Source organism: Gymnodraco acuticeps, unplaced genomic scaffold (genome assembly GCF_902827175.1).
Source record: "Gymnodraco acuticeps unplaced genomic scaffold, fGymAcu1.1, whole genome shotgun sequence".
NCBI classification, from domain to species: Eukaryota; Metazoa; Chordata; class Actinopteri; order Perciformes; family Bathydraconidae; genus Gymnodraco; species Gymnodraco acuticeps.
The window spans coordinates 5,085,710-5,111,089 of NW_022992351.1; the positions used below are offsets into that span (position 1 = coordinate 5,085,710).

The 25,380-nt window shown below is 39.8% G+C and overlaps 1 protein-coding gene across 3 annotated transcripts in view; it reads left to right on the forward strand.

Moving 5' to 3' along the window:
* Positions 1-1,287: 1,287 nt before the first annotated feature.
* The window catches only part of LOC117541943 (neural cell adhesion molecule L1-like protein), a 62,548-nt gene continuing 38,455 nt past the window's right edge, over positions 1,288-25,380 (forward strand). Inside the window, exons 1-6 of one of the 3 annotated variants that reach the window (XM_034209309.1) lie at positions 1,288-1,662; positions 13,888-13,986; positions 18,391-18,571; positions 19,028-19,136; positions 19,277-19,461; positions 19,577-19,699. In XM_034209309.1, the coding sequence (XP_034065200.1) occupies positions 13,936-13,986; positions 18,391-18,571; positions 19,028-19,136; positions 19,277-19,461; positions 19,577-19,699 (649 nt within the window). In that variant the 5' untranslated portion in view covers positions 1,288-1,662; positions 13,888-13,935. Of the gene's footprint in view, positions 1,663-13,887; positions 13,987-18,390; positions 18,572-19,027; positions 19,137-19,276; positions 19,462-19,576; positions 19,700-23,724; positions 23,796-25,380 lie in introns of those variants that run through there. The other 2 variants (XM_034209308.1, XM_034209307.1) reach the window with 2 other exon arrangements.

Genomic DNA, 25,380 nt, shown 5'->3' on the forward strand with positions numbered 1-25,380 from the left:
AAACCCAATTTAAAGTTGTTATATTGAAACGTTTAAGTTTGTTTTGTCTATCAAACTGTCCATATAAATATAGAGCAAAATATAATAAATATTCATATTTCAGAAGCCGTAACCATTGATTTTCATGAGACAAAAAATCCTGACTGAAATGATGAGTTGATGTTAAATAATGCACTAATTGTTTCACTCCCTCCATCAGATAGAGACTTAAAGCTGCTGATGTCATCAAATGGTTTGGATTTAGATCATTCAATTGATTTTTTCCTGAACGTTTTGCATGTATAGTCAAGAACAGCTGAATAGTATGTTTCTCATTGTATAATTCTGTGTTTATCTCCAAAAATGCTCTCCCTCCACATTCCTGTACTTATCACTATTTCAGACATCTGAACAAGCACTTCAGGTGACATCATGTTTCATCTCAGGGACAGTTAAGTACATGCAGCTGATATGATTACAATGTGAGCGTGAAAGTAAATGAACTCAAATGTGTGTGTGTGTGTGTCTTTCTGTACAAACACTACATGTTTACAGCTTCTCCCTCTAAAAGTGCATGAGAAATATCATATTCTACAGTAGGATACTTGTCTATGGAACATATCAAAGGTGTAAAATAACTAAGTACATTTACACAAGTATACTGTACTTAAGTAACATTTTGAGATTCTTGTTCTTTACTTGAGTCTTTGCATTTTCTGCTACTTTATACTTCTACTCCATTACAATGGTAAATTGTGTACTTTTGCTCGACTACATTTATTTAATACCTTTAGTTACTTTACAGATTTGGATTAATGATGTGAAATATAATCAACACTTAAATAAGACTTTAGTTAACCCTGAAGTAAATTCACAATCTACCCTGCAGTAGTATTCAAAATCATTAAAACTGTACCTTTACCAGCTTTGATAACACTTTAATGCATCAATAATTATAAACGAAACATATCATATTTATTATTCTGAAATGGAACTATTTGCATAATGAGTACTTTTACTTTTGGTATTTTCAATTGTTTTGTTATGCTAATACTTTTTCTTCTTGAGTAACATTTTGAATACAGGACTTACTTGGAACAGAGTATTCCTATACTGTGGTACTTCTACATTTAGCCTACTTAAGTACAACATCTGAGTACTTCTCCCAGTCCACTCAGCAGACATTCCTCCCTTTGAGATGTAAACAGTGACAGTGTGAACTGACTTAAATAAGGAGGCGCTCTCCAGAGATGACGCGCTCTCGTGCCTTCTCCTTGATTGACATCCGACATGTTAGCGCACGTACACGAGCAATGAAATATGCCCCCACGTTTTTGTATACGCGCATATTTTACGCAAAGCCCGTGGGTGCCGGCCGTTTATAATGTATGACAGCAGTCATTCCGCGCGCACCCTCCTCGCAGCCACTGCGTGTCCTTTGACCTCTGTCGCTTTTAAAATAGAGAAACGACCTTGTGGAGACTTGAGTCATTTGCAGTTGTTGACGGCTACGTTTTAGGCTACACTCAAAGAGTTGGGCTTGTGAGGTTAAAAAATAAACGAAATAAGTTTATCCACACGAGTTGTGATGTTTGTCACATCCGGGACTGAAACTTGTCATCACTTTTTCATTTTGGACGCGACGAGCTTCTCCTGAGGGAATTGAAGACGACACTTCAATAGGTAACACACTTTTGTTATCACTCCAGTTGCTTGTCTTAGGGTAAGCTGCACAACGCAATGAGCTTCTAGAGAACTTAATTATGTTTTTATTCAGGTTTACGCAGAAACAATACGAAAGCGTAAAAATGCAGGCACATGGTGAGAAGTCAAAACTTGTAAAATGCAAGTAAATTACTTTCATCATGCAGCCTGAACTTACTAAACAGTATGTTGAACGTTTTGTTTATCAGTTGAAATCAGGGGCAGTTCACAGATGAAGACTTTACCTGTCAGCAGTCAGATCCCTGTGCAGCTCAAAAACAAAAAAGAGTCTCTCATGCAGGTTTAGGGAACCCAAGTATGAAATCCTGCAGTAAATTCAAAAAGCCATAAACAAAAAGTATTGACAAGTTCTGACTTTTATCTAGACTCTTCATGTCTGTGCTTTAGTATTTTCACTGTGTGCCTCTCCCTCCCTCTGGAGGCAGTTATTTAAATTGTATTTTTTCTGACACACATACAACTTAATAACCTATTTATTTGTAATATCCCATCACTTATTTGATCTCATTTGTGTTTATAAACATGTTCTGAAATCACCATAATGTAGCTATTTCAGCTGATTTTTTACAAGGATTTTCAGGTTTAAACCAAATCATTTTCAGACCTCAGTCAAAGGTTAATGGATTTTGTGACCCATGGTTTGTTAAGGGGTCAAAAAGTTAGACATTTACAGAGTTGCACCAATTTTTACTCCGGTTGTTTACAATTGAGATGTTCCGTCTTATTCCAGTCCCTTACAGAATGTGCAATTAATTGGTTTTATAAGACTTAAGCTTTTCATTGACAGTGTTTTTGAAGTTGTGAGACTTTTAAAAATGACATAAACATGAGGCTCTGCAGTCCTGTGAAACAAATTTGCTCACCTTTCAAAAACCAGCCTGCCTTAATGCAAATGCTTCATAGTGAGACCACATCTCTGTGTGTCTGTTCTCCCTGCCTGGCCACTCAGAGTGAAGATGAGTAGTGGCGGGTCAGTTGCCCAGAGCATTGGCCACGATAGTCCTGTGAAGCCGGCCCATTCAAGTCTCTGCAGCTTTGTTATAGCCAAATGGGTCGAGCCTCTCATCTGTCTTTCTTTGTGTGTCACAACTTGACTGAAAAGTTGTAATTGGGAAATCCTGGGATCCTCACTCCCTGGGGTGATGTCCGGGGCAAGCTTTCAATAATTACATTTACAGTACAACAAGTTGTTACATGAGAAACAGGTCAGCTTTTAATTTCAACCGTGGAAAACATCCATGGTATTGTGTTCATTCAGGCGTGGTGTGATCTCGCTCAGATTTTCTCCCTCCACATGTTCAGGCTCAGTCTGCTAACTCAATTATAGCTGAGGATATTTTAATCATCAGCCATTTAAAAAGGCAGGGGTTGGCAGTATTGATGAAATGCCATAGTTGAGCCGTTGAGTGACAGAAAAGTAATCTGCAACAACTTTGATAGATGATTCAACGTTTTAGTTTGAGCTTTTTAATGTGAATTTTGATAGATTATAAATACTTCAAGTAATCCCAACTATTGTTTGTAAAATGTCAACAAATAAAAAATTAAAGTTGTGCATATAGTTCCAATAATTTAAATTGATGTCTGCTATTCCCCAACAGACTAAAACCCCACAGATCTGTCTGATTAGTGACATATACAACAAAGAAAGATTTAAACCCTCAAAGCTTTTGAAATGTTCTTCTTAAGAATTACAATGAGGTTCTTACAATACTGTAGCTGCTGGTGTTTGTTGTAGTTGATTTTTGTAGCTCCAACAGTCCTCTTTAACACACTGATTTAAATCGTATTACATCTCTCTGTAAAGCTGCATTTTCCCTGTATGGTGCAGCAAATCTCTATTTAACTCCTAACAAAAGTTTTGGATAGTATCTGGTACCATTTCTGTCTGTTCAAGCAAGCTGCGCTGATACTAAAGGTGGAGTCTGCAGACGACTGATTGGTCAGAGAGAACCATCAGTACTCTGACCCCGGGCAACCTGAACAAACCCGCAATAAAAAAAACAAGCTACCTTTATTGCGTCCGCAATTTAAAAAATAAATTCAACCTGTACAATCTACAAAGTGCCGAATTTCTCTGTTGGATTGGAAATGAAAGCGTACAGCAATTGTTGCGATGAAGATGATATTACAGCAGTTTCACGTGGTGTCGCTATGGTGATCAGCTAAGAATCCCACCTACTCTTAGGGGAAATATCTGCAGTGGAAAACCAAATGAAGAAGGACTTGGTACTAAAAGTGAGTCAGGTTGAGTAGAGCGGCAGCATTCAGTGGAAATTATGCACAAGAAACGCAGTATCATGCAGGTTGTTTTGACTTAAGGGTTCAAATATGTATTGAATTTCCAAATCCATGGCTCACCTGCATTTTCTGCTTTATTAGAGTCAGAGAAAGGATGTTAAAATCTCAATGTCAGATGGTGAGTGGTTTGTCTGAGTGCACTTATACAGAGGAAATCGAAGGCAAACTGACTCTAGATTCACCCTGGAAATGTTACAATGCTTTGACACTGTGAAATGGAAATCAAAACGTTCCAAAGCAAATAGCTCCCCAGTGGCAGCCCAGAGAGAACATAAATGCAGAAGTGTCCCAGTAAATCACTTCACACTGTTTTCAGAGGCTGTAAACAGCATCAACCTGTGACAGGTATGTCCTGCATGTGTTGCCACTTGCCAGGCATGCTGTCTCCTCCTCTCCACTTTGCCTTGCAGAGGAAAAGTAAGATTAAAAACCTCTGTAATTGTATAATTGGAGCCTGTAGTTTGATGGTATATTTACTGAGTTCTTCTCTAGATTAAACACTGGTTTTACAGGAGGGTTAAACTAACACAAATCTAGATATATATACTGTGTACATTATTGATCCCAATTTTGGAAATTATTTTGTTACAGAAGTGTCAGTGTGTTCAGACATTAAAATACAAATACTTAAAAAGTGGAATAGAGAATTAACAACTACACATTTAAAGTAAAAATAAAATGAAAAATATTATATAAAATATCAACAGTATAGAAAGTTTGGATAATTAAAATGTTCTAAAAAAGTAAAAAATACTTCAGTTAGTAGCAGGAATATATGCTTACTTTTATAGGGCGGTGGTGGCGAAGTCCATAGGGACTTGGCTTGGCAACAGGTCACCAGTTCAAGTCCCGGAAAGACCAAGTGCTACCGAGGTGTCCCTGAGCAAGGCACCGTTCCCTACACGGCTCCCCGGGCGCCGTACATAATGGCAGCCCACTGCTCCTAACACTAGGATGGGTCAAATGCAGAGAAACCGTTTCGTTACATAGTACCTGTACTACGTAATGACAATAAGTTGAATCTATCTATCTATCTATCTATCTATCTTACACTACAGGAGCATAGACATACTTGTATAAACATATGATAGTATAAAATGTAAAGATATACAGAACATTGCAGATTGTTCATAGTTACTAGGAAGGAGAAACTCAAACACAACACAACTTGACATTTGGTTAAATAAAGCATGAATATGAAATATTGTGCCAAGCATATGTATGCCATATTATGTTATTGTATAATGCATTACATGGGTTTGAAATGCAGCCAAATGTGTTGTGTCGGAACGCAGTATATTTAGCTGCTGTCAGCATCTGAGCAGCTCATTGTTATCCATTAGGAACAGCTAGTAAGAGTCTTACCAGGCAGGGGGTGAGATTCTCAGCCACTTAATCAGGGACGTGATGGGAAGAGTAAAACTCCATGCCAGTCACTTATAGCCAGCCACATTATGCTGTCAACATGCCACTGCATACAAAAATATAACCTAACCTAATAATCTAATTTAGTGGTGCAATAAGCCCTCGATCGCAAATGACTTCCAGAGGGTTTTTAGATTATTAAATGTTCGCATTTGCAGTTATCAAATTCTCAGAGCCACTAGGAATTAATTGCTGTGTTGGAAGTGTATTGACGAGGCTGACACAGTTGGGGATTCTCTTAATTAGAAAGTATAGGAAGGGGAGGCAAACACACAAGACAAACACAAAATATAAAGCAATTACAGTCTTCTCATCCCAGCAATGCAAAAGTCGTTAAACAGCCTTAAAATGCTTCATTATGCCATGTGCAAAGCTCTGTAATTGCTGCAGGAACAATTACTAAGTTCAAATATACATATTCTTCCTAACACACTACATTTTTACCATGAAATCCTTCATGCATTACTACACTCGATTCAACAAAATCGTCTGTGGGAAGCAAAATGCAAAGAGTGCTTCAAAGCAGATGGCAAAGGCTGCAAAATATCTCTTACTCCCGAAAGCAAAATAATGATTGTGAAAGAAATGTGATTATGTTTGCTTTTCTAGAGAAGCACAATAATCACATATTTTACATATCAATAGCCTCGGAGAAAGCATTCATGTGGATGAACTGTTTAAGGACTGTTTAAGAAGATAATCTGAGAAAACTGCATACATGAATACATTTAGCAGCCTGTGCTTGAGAATGTGAGATAACAGCTGTCAGAAACAGAGTGTCATAATTGTTCTTTGCATGTTTACATTTTGAAACTGATTTAACTTTTTGTATTTGTCCAGTCTTTAGTACCACAATATGCATTATACCAGGCCACCCCCAAACGAAATAATGGTTAAGAAAAATCCAAAGTGGAATTTTTATGTCTGGTAGGTGGTTTTGCCGTGTCGTTCCCATGGTTTTTCCTGCTGTGAGTTTTAGTTTGTGTTGTAGCCTAACTCCCTGCTTCTGCTCCATAAAAGGACACATAGGAATCTCACTCCTCGCTCGATAGTCTAATGATGCCTGGTTGGCTTTGATCGGAAGCTGACCATGAAAGAGAAACTTAACAGGTCGAGCACTGATGTGTGTATTTGGTGAGGGAATTTATTGCTCTCCTCCGAGGACAGCCAGTCCACATTTGGAATGCTCGTTAAATATTTACAGGAGTCACTGACACAGGAACTCGCTGCCATCAACACTGTGGTTTTAAAATAGAGGAGTCACTGTCAGACACTGATTGTGTCTTCAGCCTGTCTCCTGTCCGCCTTTTCACATTTGTTGATGGATTTGTTAACTCTCCCGCAACAAGGGCTTGTATCCTGTGGAAACGTCTTTAAAATTCCCAGTAAATCTTTCCAGCATAGATACCAGCACTCTAGTTACCATGGTGTCCGGCTTTCTGCCTCACAGCTCTCGTGGCTCCTAACAACCAAGAGCAAAGGTCATGACCCCTCCAGCAGACAACTGTTTGGTGAAATCAACGCCTCACACAGGGGGCACAAATAACTTTGCACCCCAGTCTGAATTGGAGCACGTGGAGTTTCTTTAAGCGCAGGAGGTGCAGAGGATCTGGCTTAGAGGGCGGTCATGTATGCTGTCCTCAGCCTCCCTCCACCCCCTGTGATGCACTTCCAGGAGCTTTTGTACCAGCTCAATTGACAATAGGCTACATTCCTCCTAGCAAGTGAGGAACATGGTTTGCTGGCACTTGAAATGCTCTTCACGGCATTCATATGGACTCTTGCTTTTGAACAGTGCCCTCACTGTTGAGACCCCTCTTTCGGGACAAACGCTCACTTTGAGATAGAAATATAGAGAAAAGACGTGACATATCCAGCGCATCGTCTTGTTGACAGTGACGGCGTGTCCCAGTTGCTAGACTATGAAGTAAACATCCTCTCCATGTGTGGTCACCTCGTGCAGATTTCTGAGTGGATAACTTGTTTTGTTTTGGACCTGTCTCACAATCAACACCTACTCTGAATGAACAGCGGGAACCATTTCTGCTGAAAACATAATTATAGGAGAGGTCTCCTGTTTTTGAAAGGAGTAAAGAATTTAGCTATGACTCACGGTTTTCATGTCCGTACCTGTTACCCTGCTTTTAGGCTGAGAAAAGACACCACTGATCAGAGACTAATAAAACATGTCTATACATTTTATTACATGTAGGATTTACAGTGTATAGTATTGTTATATAACTGCTGCAGCTAATTATATTAATTAAACATGTTTTTCTATTAAATGTTGTAAGGGTGAGATCTTGTAGTCTATCATCTATGAACATAATACAGTTCATCTCATTTCAGATGCTTTAAGAAGCATTTATTTGGAACTTTTGATAGCTTTTACATCAATATAAAGAGCAAAAATGGTAGTCATGCATTTAATTGTATTGAAAATAGTACCATTAAAGCTTATTTTATAACCACTAGAAGCTGTATCTGCACAGTTTCACCCTTATGCTGAGCATGCAAGTGTTGTACATGCTTGTTTAATGCTAACAGTGTGTCATGGTAATATACAGTAAGGCAAGGCAAGTTTATTTATATAGCACCTTTCAACACAATTCACAATTCCCAAGGCAATTCAAAGTGCGTTACAAAAATGAAAGACATTAAGAGCATTAAGAAATAGTGCAGTGGAAACGCATTATAAAATGGCATTTAAAAACAGTCATTAAAAATCAGAGATAATAAAAAATATACATGAATAAAAGTTACAGTGCAGTGTAAGATATTAATAGTTCAATTAAAAGCAGCAGCAAAAATAAATGTCTTCAGCCTGGATTTAAAAGTTGTAGCAGACTTGCAGGATTCTGGGAGTTTGTTCCAGATATTTGGAGCATAATAACTGAAAGCTGCTTCGTTGTTGTTTTATCTTGATCATGTTTCCGCCAGGCCTTTAATAGGCCATATTTTTGTGGCACACCATGGGAGGATTAACTCTGACCCTTGCACTCAGCCCAATGATTTTGCTCATCTACTTCTGTTATTCCTAACAACGTTCTCTGAATTGAATGTCTGTCTTTCCGTGCTGCTGGAATTTGATTCATATGCTAATGAGACGAATTCCCATGGATTTCGCTCTCCTGTGCCGTAGATATCACCCTCAAAACTCCCTGCCTCCCCCTCTCCCTTTTCTGTTTGTCATTCATTGCCCCTCTCACATTCCCTCACTTTCATGCATTCACAAACTCATAACCTCGCTTACAATAATCTTGCACAAGACTCTTGTATTCAGTTCTACCTTAACAGCAGATGTGTATGTCCTAAAATGTAAAGTATTTTTAAAAATAGCAATGAAAACAGGATCGTTTCAAAAAAGAATAATGTACATCCACTTTTATTTGAATGCAGAAAGAAGTGATTTTACTTCTAAACAAATACAAACACAAATGCTTGGCGTACTTCACAGCCCTAATCTGAATGATTATCAGGCCATGTAGAGATTCAGGCAAATCAGCATGTCTGAAATTCTCTTTCCAATCAATAGATAAAGGTGAGGCAGCTTGAAAATTCCCTTTGATAAACCTTTTGTTTTAGGGGACTTTGATTCCTTGTAGACAGGATCTGCACAAGTCTTTACCAAAAAAATAAAGGATTATATTTTTACCCTGGCCCCAGAAAATAGTAACAGAAATACCTTTTGATTTAATTGTTAAGGAGAACATTGTGATCCTACATTTAGCATTCATCTTTATTTTACAGTGTGGTAAATGATCATTATGATGCCTTTAGGTTCAGATTGCTGTTGCAGATTTAGGAAATAGGTTAAACAAGCATTGTATCCAATATGCACACCCTCACACACACAGTCTGTATGTTGGCAACTTCTTTGATCTCTATAATGTCTTTATTATCTATTTAACCAACAGCTAAATGTTGGAAAACACATTCACACACACTCGGTAGTATTACTCATAGTAGAAGGGACGAGGGATGTGCTGCAGCTCTTTTGCGGGTGTCCTCCTTTATCCTGAAAGTACCTGTGTGTGAGAAAGTAGGTATTTGATAATTGTTTGCCTGTGGGGATGTTGCAATCTCTGGCTTACAGTAAATAGGCTTCTGGTGATACGTGGTGCCACATGTGAGACCATCCTTAATGTGTTTAATCACAATCTGCCAACAAGTTCCTTGTCTACTGTATATGGATACATTTCATAATCGTGAGTGATGTCTTTTAATGTGGCCTACCTTGAAAACAATGTCATCTGCATACCGATTGATCCGGGCCACCGTGGCCTCCAGAATATTTTTTTCTTTGCACTGTCACTCTTCTCCGTACACCAGCTCCCAAACTTCCGACCCAACATAGTGAAACCCCTAAAAGACTCTTTAATGGACCCTTTCAATTGGGAGCCCAGACCAGAACAAACACTTTTATTCATGATGTTCCAAAAATGCAAATGAAGCAAGGCCCTGATACTTTCACAGGGGTACTTCTGTCGTGGGCCTGTGTTTGGCAGCATTGAGGCTATCACTCACACGGGGAGATGCAAGGTACAACTCCTATGTTTCCTGTCCCAAGAGTCATTTAAACACCAAGCTGATGAGTCTCCTCAAGCGCCATTGGCTCTGTGCCATCACATTGATGTGACAAATGAAGGCCAACTGGGTGAAAACAGGCTGATCGGAAATAAGTTAAAGTTTTCAGGAACGTCACATGAAATACTGCTTTTAGTGCAGTGATAGGAGCACATTTGATCCACCATTAGTGCCTATTCTGATAGAATTACCTTGATTGTGTTTTTAGTTGACCTCTCTCGTTGATCGAGATAACAGGACTCTGTGCATTATGTGTAATTGGTCTATTTTCTTCATTACCATTCCATTTAAAAAAAAATGCTTATCAACAATGTGTTGTGAGTCGTTGTCAGAGCTTGTTTGGCTTGTCATGATGTTTAAGGAATAGCTTTTAAGAGTACACTTGGGTGAGGTGACTCATGAGCATTATTCTTTTGACATGTAGCAGATGATTCATAACTCATTGATTGATAGGGCTTTCTTTGGAAATCATTTACTAATTTAAGAGTAATGTAGATGCAGTAGATGCCATGCTAGATAATTGGCAGAATTCCATCATTCTAGCATTTGACTGTGTATCACTTGTAACTCCACTACCAAATGCCAGGTATCATATTTTTTTTATCTGATTATACACGGTACCTCAAAATGTCACCCACACTTATGGGATTGGAGCCTTGGCTCAGAGTTCTTTTATCCAGACAAACAGATATTAGGGTATAAGTACTACTCTTAATCCTTTTCTGACTTGTTTTTGAGAAGATACTAAGCTGCAGGTGCAAGCCGTTTGAAAACAACACATTTGGATTTTTCCTCAAAGTGACAGGAAAATCGCTCTTTTCTTCTTTACTTTTCTTTTAGTCTACTTTATACTTGAGTAATGACATCCAGAAAACTGCGTTTCTGGTTGTTAAAAAGAAGAGTGGGAAAGGACACGTGAGAGAGAGAGAGTGTTCACAAAGGTGTGTGTGCTTGATACAAGACCAGGCAGGTCTCACCCTGAGGTGGGGCTTCATTACTTTCTGCGTCTGAGCCCTTTGGAGATGAAGGTTAATCCCCAGGACCGAACAACAGCTGTCATTTCTAAACATCCCAAAATTACATTTATTGCAACCTGTCACCTTACGTACATGAAAGTCTCTGGGGATTCACGGGTGGCTGTTATTGTCAGTCAGAAGAGAGGAGTTTAGTGTGTCATCGGGTATATTTACTGTCCGTTGTCTCAACTGGAAACAGAAAATGGTCTGCCATTACGTAGGGACATAAGAATTTAAATTGAGGGATATATTCTGTTGATTGGTATAGTGTATGTTTTTAGCTAAACAAATAGCTGGAGGGCTGATGGCATATTTTAAATTAGTTCTCTAGGAGGAATGCATTGTCTTTAAAAACGGATTCCTCATGTCTTGTGTTATTGTAGCTAATCCATCACACAAATAGACCCACACATAGTCCAAGCACTTTATTAAAAGGTCCTATAATAGATAATCTGGCTTTAACACACATACATCTTCTTAAAACAAATTAAAGTATTTATTCATGTGAAAATAAACCAAAAAAAGTTTTCCGTCCAACTGAATTCAAAACACAGGAGTGGAACCTAATACAAATTAATTTGAATACATGGTCTATAACTATTGAGTTCATTCTAAAGTATTATATCATTATAACTTTTAATAATATCTGTATTATGTGTAATCACAGACCTGTAATCCCATAAAAGTCAAACTTTTGCAAATTTAGGTTTGGTCAAAATACTGAAGCAATAGAAATTGCAACATCTTTTCGTTTTTGTCTTTAAAAGAAAGACATTGCCCATCCAACTAAATACCACTTTAGACCTTCAAGATTATCCCATAAACTAATTACCAGCTTAGTTCAGGCCACAGAGCACAGCACTGCTCCCTTATCCGTCTCTCTGCAACAGCGATGAACAATGTGTCGGGGTGAAGGAAGGGGTGAAGGAAGGTGTGAAGAGGTCTTCTCCTGGCCTGCAGTCTCTAAAGGGAGGAAGCTGAGTGTGACTGTGTGTCTCCACACTGTCTCTCCCTGTGCTGCTAGCTGTGGCAAACTGATTAGGCTCCTGAATGCCACTCTTTGTCACTCAACACTTTTGCGAGGAACGTGTTTCTATAGTGATTCATGTTGTTAGCCTGTGTCTCCCAACAGATGGATTCAAATGAAAAAATAAAGTTTTCCGTTTAATTCATTATTGTATCCCAATGTTTTCGGTAAGGGGGAAATCTTGAGAAATGGAAAAGGTAGAGTATCTTTACTGCTCAGGAAATGCCACACCTCATGGTCTATGATTTGGTAACTAGTATTTAAGGTTTTAGTAGCGTGTCAACCGCGTGCCAGGATGGCTTCTGTTTATAGTGACACTTCACATGTCACTTCACAAAGCACCGTGTGCCAGCGCAGGAACCACTTAAGGCTTAATGGCACTTAAATGAGCGACACACCTCGACAAACCTCCACACAGCACATGTGCTCTGCAAAAGTGATATTCACATGAAAGGATGGAGGAAAGAAAACATCATTCTGACATTAATGGTGACAGCTTGATGAGCATGGACTAATGACATCAAAACACATGTGGGCTTAACAATTTAAAATCAATTCTGTTGTAGGCATTGATCACAGGCAAACCAGTTTACAGTAGGTCTCTATAACATCATAATATGAACATTTAATTAGGAAATGCAAAGTTATAGAAGCAGCAGTGCAACATGTTTTGATGTTTAGAGTCACAACAGGCTTTTGACTTGAACCTGTTTTGCTTGTGTACAAGTATAGAGCTTCTTCTTTTAACATAATACTGGAAGCACAGGTTTTGATGGACGCGTTGGATGTGTGTCAGAGAGCTGTTTGTGTGAATTCCAGGCATACATAATTACTAGCTTGCTGTAGAGCTTGTGGGACCGAAACAGAGACATCTTATTGCGCCATTAGGTAATGACGAAGACATGTTGACCTGAGGTAAGGGAAGTTGTTATGTTATGACCTTAACTAGCTTACAACTTTGGCGTCTAGAGAGGGTCTTCCCTAATGTTGGCATTACTTCCATCAATCAGTGTCTGCAAATATGATAAATGTGTAGTAAGCGTTACTCCTTTCATCTACGGATAAGCAGGGCAATCATACAGTATTGTTAAAGAAGCCTGGATAATACGCCTAGCTAAAGAGTTGGTATTTGCCTCGGAAAAAGTAATCAGTCAAGATCTACAGAGATCTAATGGTTTTTGTGTCAGCCAAATGACGTTAGACACATGAACACATGAGGGATTTCCTGAGGCAGCCAGGATATGTGCTTGATTACACTTTCTTTACAATCACATTTGTTTAACATACTGCATTTAAAGAATGTTACCTATGGTAGCCCAACCCTTTGAATTTAAAGTGTGTATATTGGTAAAACACAGTCCACAGGATTATAAAGCACTCTAGTATTTGTACATAATAGAGTTTGTCTGGCGGCTGGTTTATCTCTGTCAGTCCCAGCTGATGTTCTGACTTTTGAAACCTCCTCCATCATTGCTGGCATTGTCTGCGTTGACAGCATGCTATGTTGAGTATCTTTGTCTGCAGTCGTATATCTGACTGTGTGGAGTGGCTACACCTAGTGAAGCACTCTCTGAAATATTTTCCTTTGTGATTTTAGACAATGTTTGAGAATGTAATGGAATCATGAATGGGTCACAACCTTAGCTTCCGTTGAAATAGATTTACTGTACAGGTGTGTCCTGGTGCCCTTCTGGCCTTTTCTTTGATTATACTCATTACAAACTTGCACATAATATGTTTATAGATATTTTAACCACGTCATATGACATTTCCTAAGTTTGTATGGAAGGCATTTGGTAATTGGTATTTTGTGCACTTTGCATAAAGACGGTGGCGAAAGACCAAAGGCAAGGACTGTTGGAGAGGAAATGCATCATGACAAAGGCATGGGGCCAGGACACCTTTTCAGCTCGTCACCACAGGGGGGTGAGATGTAGATTTGAAGTAGGAATTTGCAATTGAAGTTGTGTCTCGTCTGTTTTAACATTCATGTTTACTTGACAACAAAAAAAAGAATCTGGTCATAAATAGAGATCCTTAAAAAAGTCATATTTATCCTATATAAGTTTGTGTATGTGTCTGGTTGTCATCTGACTGCGGTAATATATAATTATATATTTTTTAGTATTTTCTTTCTTTCATATAAGCCTAATTAGGGGGCTTAAAGTTTGCTTTTATTAATTGAATCTACATTCTTAGTCTTAACATTTTTCTCGTTTGTCCATAGAAGAGAAAGAGGCACTGAGCATGAGACATATCAAAGGACAAAATAACTCTCCTAGGAGAGATTGTGTTAAGGCTGTACAAGGGCGTGGAATCAAATGCACGATGCAGAGACAAACAAAGTATCAAAATAAAGTGTTTTAATGTAGACCGGTCATAACACACTGAATACAAAAAGCAACAAAACAAACACTCAATAAACTGTCTAACCTATACTATCAAAAAACTACAAAAACGACTTACTTAATCTAACTCTATGGACAATGACAAAATGATCTTACGCTGGAACGCACAAGACAATCTGGCAACGAGACAGGGGAAGACGAGAACTATATTAGACAGACAGACACATAACATGAAACCTAAACTAGGGAACAATCTTAGCAGAGCCGTCTACGCACAACAGATTGTCATCAATTGTCTGATTTGGCAGAAATACATATTTATGGAATGCCCCCCCCCCCCCCTTTACGAGGACATGCAAGTTGCCTCTTAGGTTTGTTCCTCTGTGTTTACAGAAGCTGTGCGCTCTTAAACATGGAATAGGTCCATTTCAGGTGATGACAGCTTAAACGGATGGCATTGTATGTTACAGTATGTCTGGCAATCAATCACTGGTTTAAAAGGGTAAAAGTAAAAAGGAACGGCTTTCTAGTTAATGCAGTGTTCTTATACGCAAATAGATAAACCGAAAAACAGTATCACGTTTTACAAGACTATTTGATTTTCTTTATTACGCAGTATAAATACATTGTTTTCCCTTGAGATGTGCTCCCCAAAGCTTTTTTTCTAAAACCATTAGTATCCCATTCTTCACTTTAGAACAGTTCATCTCAGCGTTAGCAGGTAGCATGCACTACCTCATTTCAGGCTTTAATATACTGAGCTGTGAATGTCAACACGTTTCCTGCTGGTTGGATTGCCCTGCAGGGCAGTGTGAGCATTGCTTATCGGTGCGGTCATTATATCTCCATTAGGCTTAGAAAATGATGTTGTAGAAACACTCCCCATTATTCCTAAACACAATGCAGATCTGCTAACACTTTAAACTCACAACGGTGTTTGATAAGCCACCTACAGTATATTGCAAATCCCTGCTTTACTCCGTGGAATATAAATGAGGCCTATTGAGAAAATAACATACAGATAACAGGTGGTGACCTTTTTGCATGTACGAGATATTTACCTTTACCTTCAGGAGAGCTACTTATAATACTGAATTATATCTTGACATGTTTTCAGATAAGAAACCAATAACAATCTTTACAAAAACTTAGATAGAAAGGAAAAGCCAAATCATAAAGCTTCTAGTGGGCTGCTATCAACAATTGTGTGTCTATTTCTGGCATGTACTCCCATTCCTCTCTCTATCAATACCCCGGAGCACTGTGTGGAAAAGAAAGTACACAAAAGCCGTGGTCCTCTGAAAGAAGATGACTCCCTACCCTTTCATTGGATCTGAGACACATGGCATAAAAAATCATCGAGATGGAACTGGGTGTAAATGGTCGTGCATTGTTTGTGGAACGCAGGATGGAGGGATCTAGGAAAAAGGGGAGAGATAGTGCAGAGAAAGAGAGGGAGAGACATGCCTGAACTTCCTCTACACCCATTCTTTAATGCTCACTGAGAAGCCCCGCAGTGCAGGCTTTGTCCCCTCATTGTCACAGGCTTAGAGAGCCTCTTTGCCAAGTGAGAGGCTTTGCCGACATATGTCACTTCAGTGAGTCTCCTGTCGCTCCTTTAGCCGCTTGAGTGGAGGGGCGGGCAGGGAGGCGTGCCTGTGCACCATGAGAGGAACAACGTGAGGTTAAGGAGGAAGGACATGTCAGATATGTTGGTTCAGAGAGAGTTGCTGGAATGATCTCTTGATGGTCCTGCCCTGTAAAATGTTTAGTATGGACTTGTAGTTCAACTGCACTCTGATAGAAGTGGACTTAAGATGTAGAATGACTCAGAAACCAGTAAGTAGAACTGTTACTTCATGTAAAGTGTTCTGCCATTTTTACTCTCTGTTCTGACTGTATATGTATTTGAGTAGTAGTTTTGTATAATAATACGTGTTCAGATAATTTATGCTTTACTTTACAGTCTTTACTTTGCAACGATATATCGAGTAGGAGTGTGTGTTTGTGTGAGGCCGATTGAACTAAGTTTGAGTTCAAAGAAAGGGAGGGGGTCATTGTATACAGTGTGTGTTGGCAAGGATTAGACATGTAGTCACACTCTTCGTGCCCTAGCCAACTATTGGCTTAGGAAACACAATCCCTGCAGATTTGTGGCTGTGATCTGCCATGTGTTCAGGTAACAGATCCCTCGACTTCCCAAACAAATGCTTTGTGAACTATTTACATAGTGACTCCACCCCATGTTATGCTCTAAGGATTTTGCCTTTTAAACAGACTGTCAGTTTAGTTTCACTTATGATTAAAGTGACATGTTTTCAGAACTCCACGCGCATGTGGAATGTAGTATAATCTGTCTAACCCACAAAGTTGCTACAGTATTTCTGCTGTGTTTGAATATAAATTGACTGGTTGTTGGTAGGATTAACACAAATGTGGATAAAAGGTCCCACTTCTCAAGTCACTGGTGGACTGTGTACCTCCTGCCTATCAAGGACTCTGCATGTCCTGCTGGGCTTATGTGATTTTCTGTCTGTGATTATGTGCAGGCATGCTCATGTGTGGGCCTGTGTGTGTAAATTATAGCACACAATAGCAGCAGACAGAGAATGACAGAGGATTACAGCTTTATTACAACATGAAAATGCATGTTTACCCCACTGTGACAAACATCTATCCAGCTTTGTTTACCATTCAATCCGATGGAGGATAATCACAAAAAAGTCCTTATTGCAAGTACTACTCTTCCACAATCTCTCAATTTGTTTAATTGATTCTAAATTCAAGCAGCTTAATCCTGCATCTAGTCCACAACAATTACCAAATTAACCTTGCTCACTGAGAAGGGGCAACACATGCAGCTTTGCGTCCTTAGAAGAACCCAGAGCAGCACTCAGTCACTGTTAGGCAGCGTACTGTATGACTGCCGGGGCTCCCTCTTTCATTCGGCTAATAGCAGGATTAGCTGGAGGCTGGACCCGTTTGGCATTGCCAGTGCTGCAGTCACAGTCTCAGCACTGTGAGAACTAAGCCGTGAAATACTAACTGGCTTAGACCAATTTATAGTCTGCCATCTTGGATCTAGCTGTCGTAGCAGACTGCAGCTTTGTGCCAGGTGGGTTTACTGTAAGCATGCTATGCCATGTCACCAGCCAGGCTTTACAGTTCAAAGGGTAATCTCCAGGCAGTGTTGTGCTACGACATCACAATAATGATGAACAAATAATGCTGAATAGTATAATAATATCCTCAATGGGACATTTTGAATACATTAAGGAAATGTTCTTTAAATGGGCCTTTTATTATAGAATATACGTTTTTTTTATGTATACATGGAAAATCCAAATGTATTTATATACAAAGTACTGATTTTGATAACTCTAAAAACATAATTATAAGGATTTCCAATATTATGTAGTTCCTTGCTCTCTATTACTACATTTGAGTGTTAACCCTTCCAATCCATTTATAAATGCCTTAAAGTTACATTTTCTAGCAATAATAAAGAACATTATTTTTTCCCTGAGGTACAGCGAGTTGAACAGGAGTCGTTCAATTATTTAAAAAAGGATAGGCATTGAGTAAGATTTTGTTTGTGTATTTGTGTTATGGTTTTCTATACTGTCACTTGACAACCACAGTATAACGTTTAAAGTCAACAATGCTAACTTAAATGGAAACTTTGACAATTTTAAACCAGGTTTGTATCGTTGCAATGTTGTTGGTATGTACAACTGAACCATGTTCAGCTTTCTCAGTGTTACTGCCGGTGTTAACTCCCCTCAGTGACAGGCAACGTTTCCCTATAAGTGTGTTTGTTCACAGCTCATTTAGAGAAAAGCATCTCCCCCTCTGTGATGTTCATTAAGTGCAGCATCTCTGTGAAAAGAACATATGCTTGTGATCAAACTGTTGTTGTTTTTCTCCAACTTTAATCAGTAGATTCATCTTTTAAAAATAAATCTTACTCTGACTCTTTCAGGTCCTCTTCCATGTGCCTTACAAATCCCAAGTGACGCCAGTTGATCCATATCAACACGTTCTCCTGATCTCTGCTGTCTCCATCCACCAGTGGAGGGTGATGAGGCTGGTGGGGAGCCTGCAGCTTGTTCTGCTTTTGGCCTTCACCTCCACAGCCACAGGCCTCAACATCCCTCTGGAAGGTAGGAATGTCATGATACAAATCTTTAATATATTATCTTATTTATAAATCAAACTGGTTGCTTAATGTTTAATCTTTCTGTTTTGGCATTTGTCAAAAGCGTGTGTTCTTTTTTTTTAGCTGTCCATCACGCTTAAGTAAATGTTAGCTGCTTTTAAAAAGATGACTAACAAATAACAACTTAAATTGTTTAACTCACGAGTGTTGCAGCAGAGGCTTCTTTGTTTATGTCTGTGAATGCTTTGCAAATGCTGGGATGCTGTTGTAGTTCAGTGTCTATCTCCTTTCCAGAGTGTAGTATGGTTTGCATACAACTTTACCACATTACTGACTATCAGCTTTATATAGGGCAGTAGCAAATAATATGAAACAACAGAAGAATATGTGTGTTCTTAATCCGAAATGTTAACGTTCAACACTTTTGTGATAATTTTGTCTTTATGTTTTGTTTTTATAGTGGAGCAACCACCAACCATAATTAATAGCTCATCTGGTCCCATTATTGCACTTCCTTTTGACAAGTCCATTACCATCCAGTGTGAAGCCAGGGGCAACCCACCACCAGAGTAAGTGACATCAGCATGATCTCTGTCATAATTAAGCAAATGGCTGATTAAAGATGATCTGTGAGAAAATACCACAGCTTTCCACTTTGTCACATATGCGTCTGTTTATCAGTGATATACTGTGTATTTTGCTCCAACAGATACAGATGGACCAAAGATGGCAAAGACTTCATCCCTCCCCACGTCACGACAAACAGACATCACCCAGTTGGTACCTTCGTACTTCACAACAAGCAGGTTGTCGAGTTTCGTGGTAAATACCAATGCTACTCTTCTAACAAGTTGGGAACTGCCATGACGGATGAGATTGAACTAAGAGTTCCCAGTGAGTAACCTTTACACAACAAGCTCATAAATTACCTTAAATGGATGACTAATGCTTTTCATAGTCACCGGATACGTTTTTTCTTTTTGTTTAAATTTAATTTTTTTTTTATTAGATGTGCCCAAGTTTCCAAAGGAGGTCAATTCCCCCCTCGTTGTTGAGGAGGGAGATCCAATCATCCTGGAGTGTAACCCTCCAGAAGGAGTAGCCCCAATTAAGATCTACTGGATGTCTATTGGTAAGCAAAGAAGGAGCTGTTGTTACTTGTTACTTTTATAGTGGATATACGTATATCTGTTGATTGATAGTTTTGGACGGATGACTTTCAAAATGTTTAACATATAATTTACTGTTTGTGTAGAGAAATGTGTGACTATTCTACTTTTGCATTACTTTCAAATTGACAGCACAAGTACAACTAGGCATTATAATAATACAGAGGATGATAATGCTCATAGCAAAGAAGCTCAAAAAAATTGCAATTATTAACAAATCGGCATGTGTGTCGATATACCATTCTCTGCCGCGCTGTGAGGAAAGGCTACATGTGTTTTTTTTAAACAATATTATAGTATTACCACTCTAAATGCCATGTATGATAGACTATATTTCCGGTCGGCTTTTAATGATCTATTTGGGCTACTATTGTTTTTGTTAAACCCTCCTTGGAAAAGAATGTTCACCATGAACACCGTGAAAATTCTTCTTCTCCTTTTAATTTGTATGGATGAGCTAACTTGTCTCCGCTTCATCTGAAAGCCGTAACGCAAAGAGGATGTGGTTGACAAAATCCATTAAACACAACAATATGCATATGGTGGATATCATTTGCTCATAGAAAAGCCTTACTGTAAGATGTTGCCCGATTATAGGCCCATTCATTAATTCGCACCATTTGTAATAAGATCAACCACTAGGTTTTTCTGGTGGTGAACTTGCGGAAGTAGAACAGTGTACTTAATTTTCGGGTGACATAGTTAATGTAATAATTAGGGCTGTCAAGTTAACGCGTTAATAACGCGTTAACGCAAAAAAAATTAACGCCACTAATTATTTTAACGCGATTAACGCATGTGTATTTTTTTTCCTCGGCCGCCCCGTAGTTTCAGAGCGCATCGAGTTTAAAATACCATCTACAAGCTGATGCTGACAGCCCCGCTCCTGCCGCCCGCTTGTGGCAGACCACACTTCCACGCTCACCGGTGTTCCGGATTAACTGGTTCCCCGATCAACTGGTTGACAGATGTGGAGGCGTGGCCTTCGACTGAAATACACATTTCGATCGCTTCTTCTGTCGTTTTCATAATTCTTTTGGTATATTTGGCTGGATAGGAACACTTTGATGCACATTCAGTACCAGTGTGTGAGGTTGTGGTTACAATGGCGATATCCGGACGCGAACAGCGAGGACTACACAAATAAAAACGAGTTGACATGGGGATGTCTGTTCAAAACATTGCGAGCTCCAATAAATCATTTAAACCAGCTATTGTTGCCAGACTTATTTCCGAATATCGTTCTTAATGTGATACCAAGTCCATCTGAGACCTGTGTACACCTTCAGACAGCCTCCCAGTGAAGCGTACGTTGTTTACTCACAGTTTGAAAGCAGCGTGGAGAAGTCTTCAGCTGTGTTAAGTTGTGATCCGCTCGAATACATCCTTAAAACCAGCTATTGTTGCCCGACTTATCACTGAATATCGTTCCTAATGTGATACCAAGTCCATCTGAGCAGGGGCGGCGCCAGGGGGGAGCTAGGAGGTGCTGAAGCACCCCCCAGGATTGCCAAAGCACCCCCTAAGCACCCCCAAGAAATATGTTTTGTTTTTTTTTCGAAAATTATTATTATTATTTTTATTAAATTAAATTAGAAATATTATTGATTACATCAATGCATATGTGAAACAAACACATTTTTTTACCAAAAACATAAAGCCAACACAGGTGATATGATTAGGCCAATGGCCAGCACCCATTCGATTTTTGACCTACCCATAGGTTAAATTACTTTGTGACACTTGGGTGACTTCCTGTTAGCTAGAGCGCCAAATGATTTGCTAACAGCAAAGTGAAAAATTGATAGTTTTTTAGTCCTTAAACGTCCACGTGTGGACACTCAATCAAAACCAACTGAAAGCGAGAGGGATTCTGCACATAATAGGCCTCGTGAGTACAAGTAGCTTACTTCTGGGTCTCTGTGTTTCATTCAAGCCCTGCTCTGTGTGTGTGTGTGTGTGTGTGTGTGTGTGTGTGTGTGTGTGTGTGTGTGTGTGTGTGTGTGTGTGTGTGTGTGTGTGTGTGTGTGTGTGTGTGTGTGTGTGTGTGTGTGTGTGTGTGTGTGTGTGTGTGTGTGGCACGAGCCAGCCACTTTGTGTGCGTGCGTGCGTGCGCGAGCGAGCGAGAGAGCTCGCCTCGCGCACCAGTGGGTATCTACCGGAGATCGTTGTGGTTAGCATCTGGTGCTAGCTAGCCAAGCTAACGGATATAAGGAGCTTTTTCAACAACAAGGTGGAGGGAGAACTCTCTCCTGTCAGACGGAGAGTCTCAGGTAACCTCAGCTCAGAGATGGGGTCGTTACTAAAAAAAAGCAATATATTACACTACTTCGTTACTCTCTAGATAAAGTAACTCGTTACTTTACTCGTTACTTTACTCGTTACTTTACTCGCAGGGCCGGCCCGCCCCTACAGGCAGATCACGCAGACTGCGGCGCACCTACAGTGTAAGCGCGCCACAGTTTTGCCTCTGCGAGACTCCACTTGCACCCCCAATTACTATTGCATTAAGGAAGACATAACACAAGTCTTTCTTTTTATATGCTCTAAAATAGGCTACCAGCCACACAACAAGCTAACAGTCTGTGAAACGTAAAGACACTAATTAATGAAACCAGTTCAAGACGCATTATTCTTATCATTCTTTATGAGCGCATAACGGTAAGGTATCTAATTACTTATTTATTTAGTATTCCATAACTTAGTAACAGAGATGGTCAAACTAAAGTGGTAGAGACATGGCAGAATTCCTACAATGAAGCGGGACATTGAACTGTTCATCCGTGAGAGGGCGATCAACAAAAGAGAGCGAGCGGCCCCGTTGAGGGAGTTTACAGATGAAAAGACTCAGCCATGTTTATGCAGCACTGCACGTGGAGATGTGGTCTCGCAAATCGCGCAGATTACATAGCCCTACATGTATATAAACCGATATAAACCTGCGGCGGAAACCCCTCTTGTCTGTCAGTGAGTGTGATTATTTTATAAAAGTAACGAAGTAACGCGTGTCGGGGCAATGTTAGTAACTGTAGTGTGGTTACTGAATTATAAAAGTAACGCGTTACACTACTCCGTTACCGACATAAGTAGTATTATTACAGTACCGCGTTACTTTGTAACGCGTTACACCCAACTCTGCCTCAGCTCAGGTGAAGTAAAGGACTCTCTCAGTGTTTAGATAGTTAACTTTAGTCTAGTTATCTCAGTGGGTCTCAAACGGTTTGTTTTAAAAGGGGAGTGATTTGTAAAATATCTATAAAGAAAAAGTAAACCTGTTGACAGTTCTGTTTTGTATGGGTGTTGAGAGATGTATCCATAGATCTCTTAATGTTGCTCTCAAAGTGCACCAGATTGATGCTTTTAACTTCAATATTTAAAAAAAAATCTTCCCGGGGGAGCATGCCCCCGGACCCCCCTAGAGGAGGTGAGGACCCTCCTAGAAGAGGTGAGGTCCGCTCACCACTTGTAAAAATAGCACTTTACCCTGCCTATATGCCGTGAGCTGATTATCGAGCCTTCATTGTAACAGTCGTGTGTGTGTGTGTGTGTGTGTGTGTGTGTGTGTGTGTGTGTGTGTGTGTGTGTGTGTGTGTGTGTGTGTGTGTGTGTGTGTGTGTGTGTGTGTGTGTGTGTGTGTGTGTGTGTGTGTGTGTGTGTGTGTGTGTGTGTGTGTGTGTGTGTGTGGGGGGGGGGGGGGGGAGAGTGTTGCAGTAGAACATTCAACTGTAGCGCTGGTGCATTAATGGGAAACCCTAAATGTTTGAGCACCCTCTATGAAACGTCAAGCTACCCCACAGCACCCCCTAGACTCAGTTTACCTGAGAGGATCACAGTTTAACACAGCTGAAAACTTCTCCACGCTGCTTTCAAACTCTGAGTAAACAACGTACGCTTCACTGGGAGGCTGTCTGAAGGTGTACACATGTCTCAGATGGACTTGGTATCACATTAGGAACGATATTCAGTGATAAGTCGGGCAACAATAGCTGGTTTTAAGGATGTATTCGAGCGGATCACAACTTAACACAGCTGAAGACTTCTCCACGCTGCTTTCAAACTGTGAGTAAACAACGTGTGCTTCACTTGGAGGCTGTCTGAAGGTGTACACAGGTCTCAGATGGACTTGGTATCACATCAAGAACGATATTCAATCAGTAATTAGTCTGGCAACAATAGCTGGTTTAAATGATTTATTGGAGCTCGCAATGTTTTGAACAGACATCCCCATGTCAACTCGTTTTTATTTTGTAGTCCTCGCTGTTCGCGTCCGGATATCGCCATCGTAACCACAACCTCACACTCTGGTACTGAATGTGCATCAAAGTGTTCCTATCCAGCCAAATATACCAAAAGATTTATGTAAACGACAGAAGAAGCGATCGAAATGTGTATTTCAGTCGAAGGCCACGCCTCCACATCTGTCAACCAGTTGATCGGGGAACCAGTTAATCCGGAACACCGGGAGGGTGTGTGTATGTGTGGCCCGAGCGAGCGAGAGAGAGACCTTACGTGCATTGTTGTTGTTAGCATCTGGTGCTAGCTAGCTGCGCTAACGGATATGGAGCTGTTTAAATGAAAACAGAAGAGCGACATTTCGCCACAACTGCGCCGAGCACTTGACTTTATGCAGGAAGCCAGACAGTGGGACATTGTACGAAAAGTCAGCACACTCAGCACGGATAGTGCGCAACATGATTGCAGCGTCCAGGCAGCTCCCGTTCGAGCATATGCCTTGAGTTGCACATAGCGCCAACGATCCATCACACACACACACACACACACACACACACACACACACACACACACACACACACACACACACACACACACACACACACACACACACACACACACACACACACACACACACACACACACACACACACACACACACCATTTGTATTGTATTATTGTATGAGAGAGGTTCCAGGTTGAATTGAGGTGAATATTTGTAATGTTCAGAAGTTGTTGTGTTTAATATTCATGAGAATATTTGTCATTGTTCAAATGATAATAAACATTAGCATAATATAAAGCATATTTGTCCACTCATATGTTGATAACAGTATTACAAACTTGAAAAATATTCCTCTAAGGTACATTTAGAACAGATCAAAAATGTGCAATTAATTTGCGATTAATCGCGATTAACTATGGACAATCATGCGATTAAATATTTTTAATCGATTGACAGCCCTAGTAATAATATAACCAACGTTGTGTTAGTTAAGCATTATATATCCTAGTTTCTGCTAAAAGAAACATGTACTACGGTAACATGTTACCCCCAATACAGACTAAAAGCAGTCTGTATTGAGAGTCAAATAAAGACTCTTGAAGCCCCTGGGACACTTTCAGTTGGGCTTCACCTTTGCTTTGTTAATGGTGCCGAGGTGGTATATTGATGGAGGTCTGTCTACGTCACTTCTACTGCAAGTTTATTAGGGATAAAAACGAAAAGCTGGCACTGAGTTTGGGAGAGCCATGTGGTTGTCCTCAGTCTCCACTGGCCCTCAGTGAAGTTAAGAGTGACAATAAGAAGGAAGACACACTCGAGGCCCACAAAGTTTCTTCACACCAGCGCCAAAGACAGTGATTTTAAAAAGTCACCTCAGTTCATCTGAAGTGGTTTGTCAATAGTTTT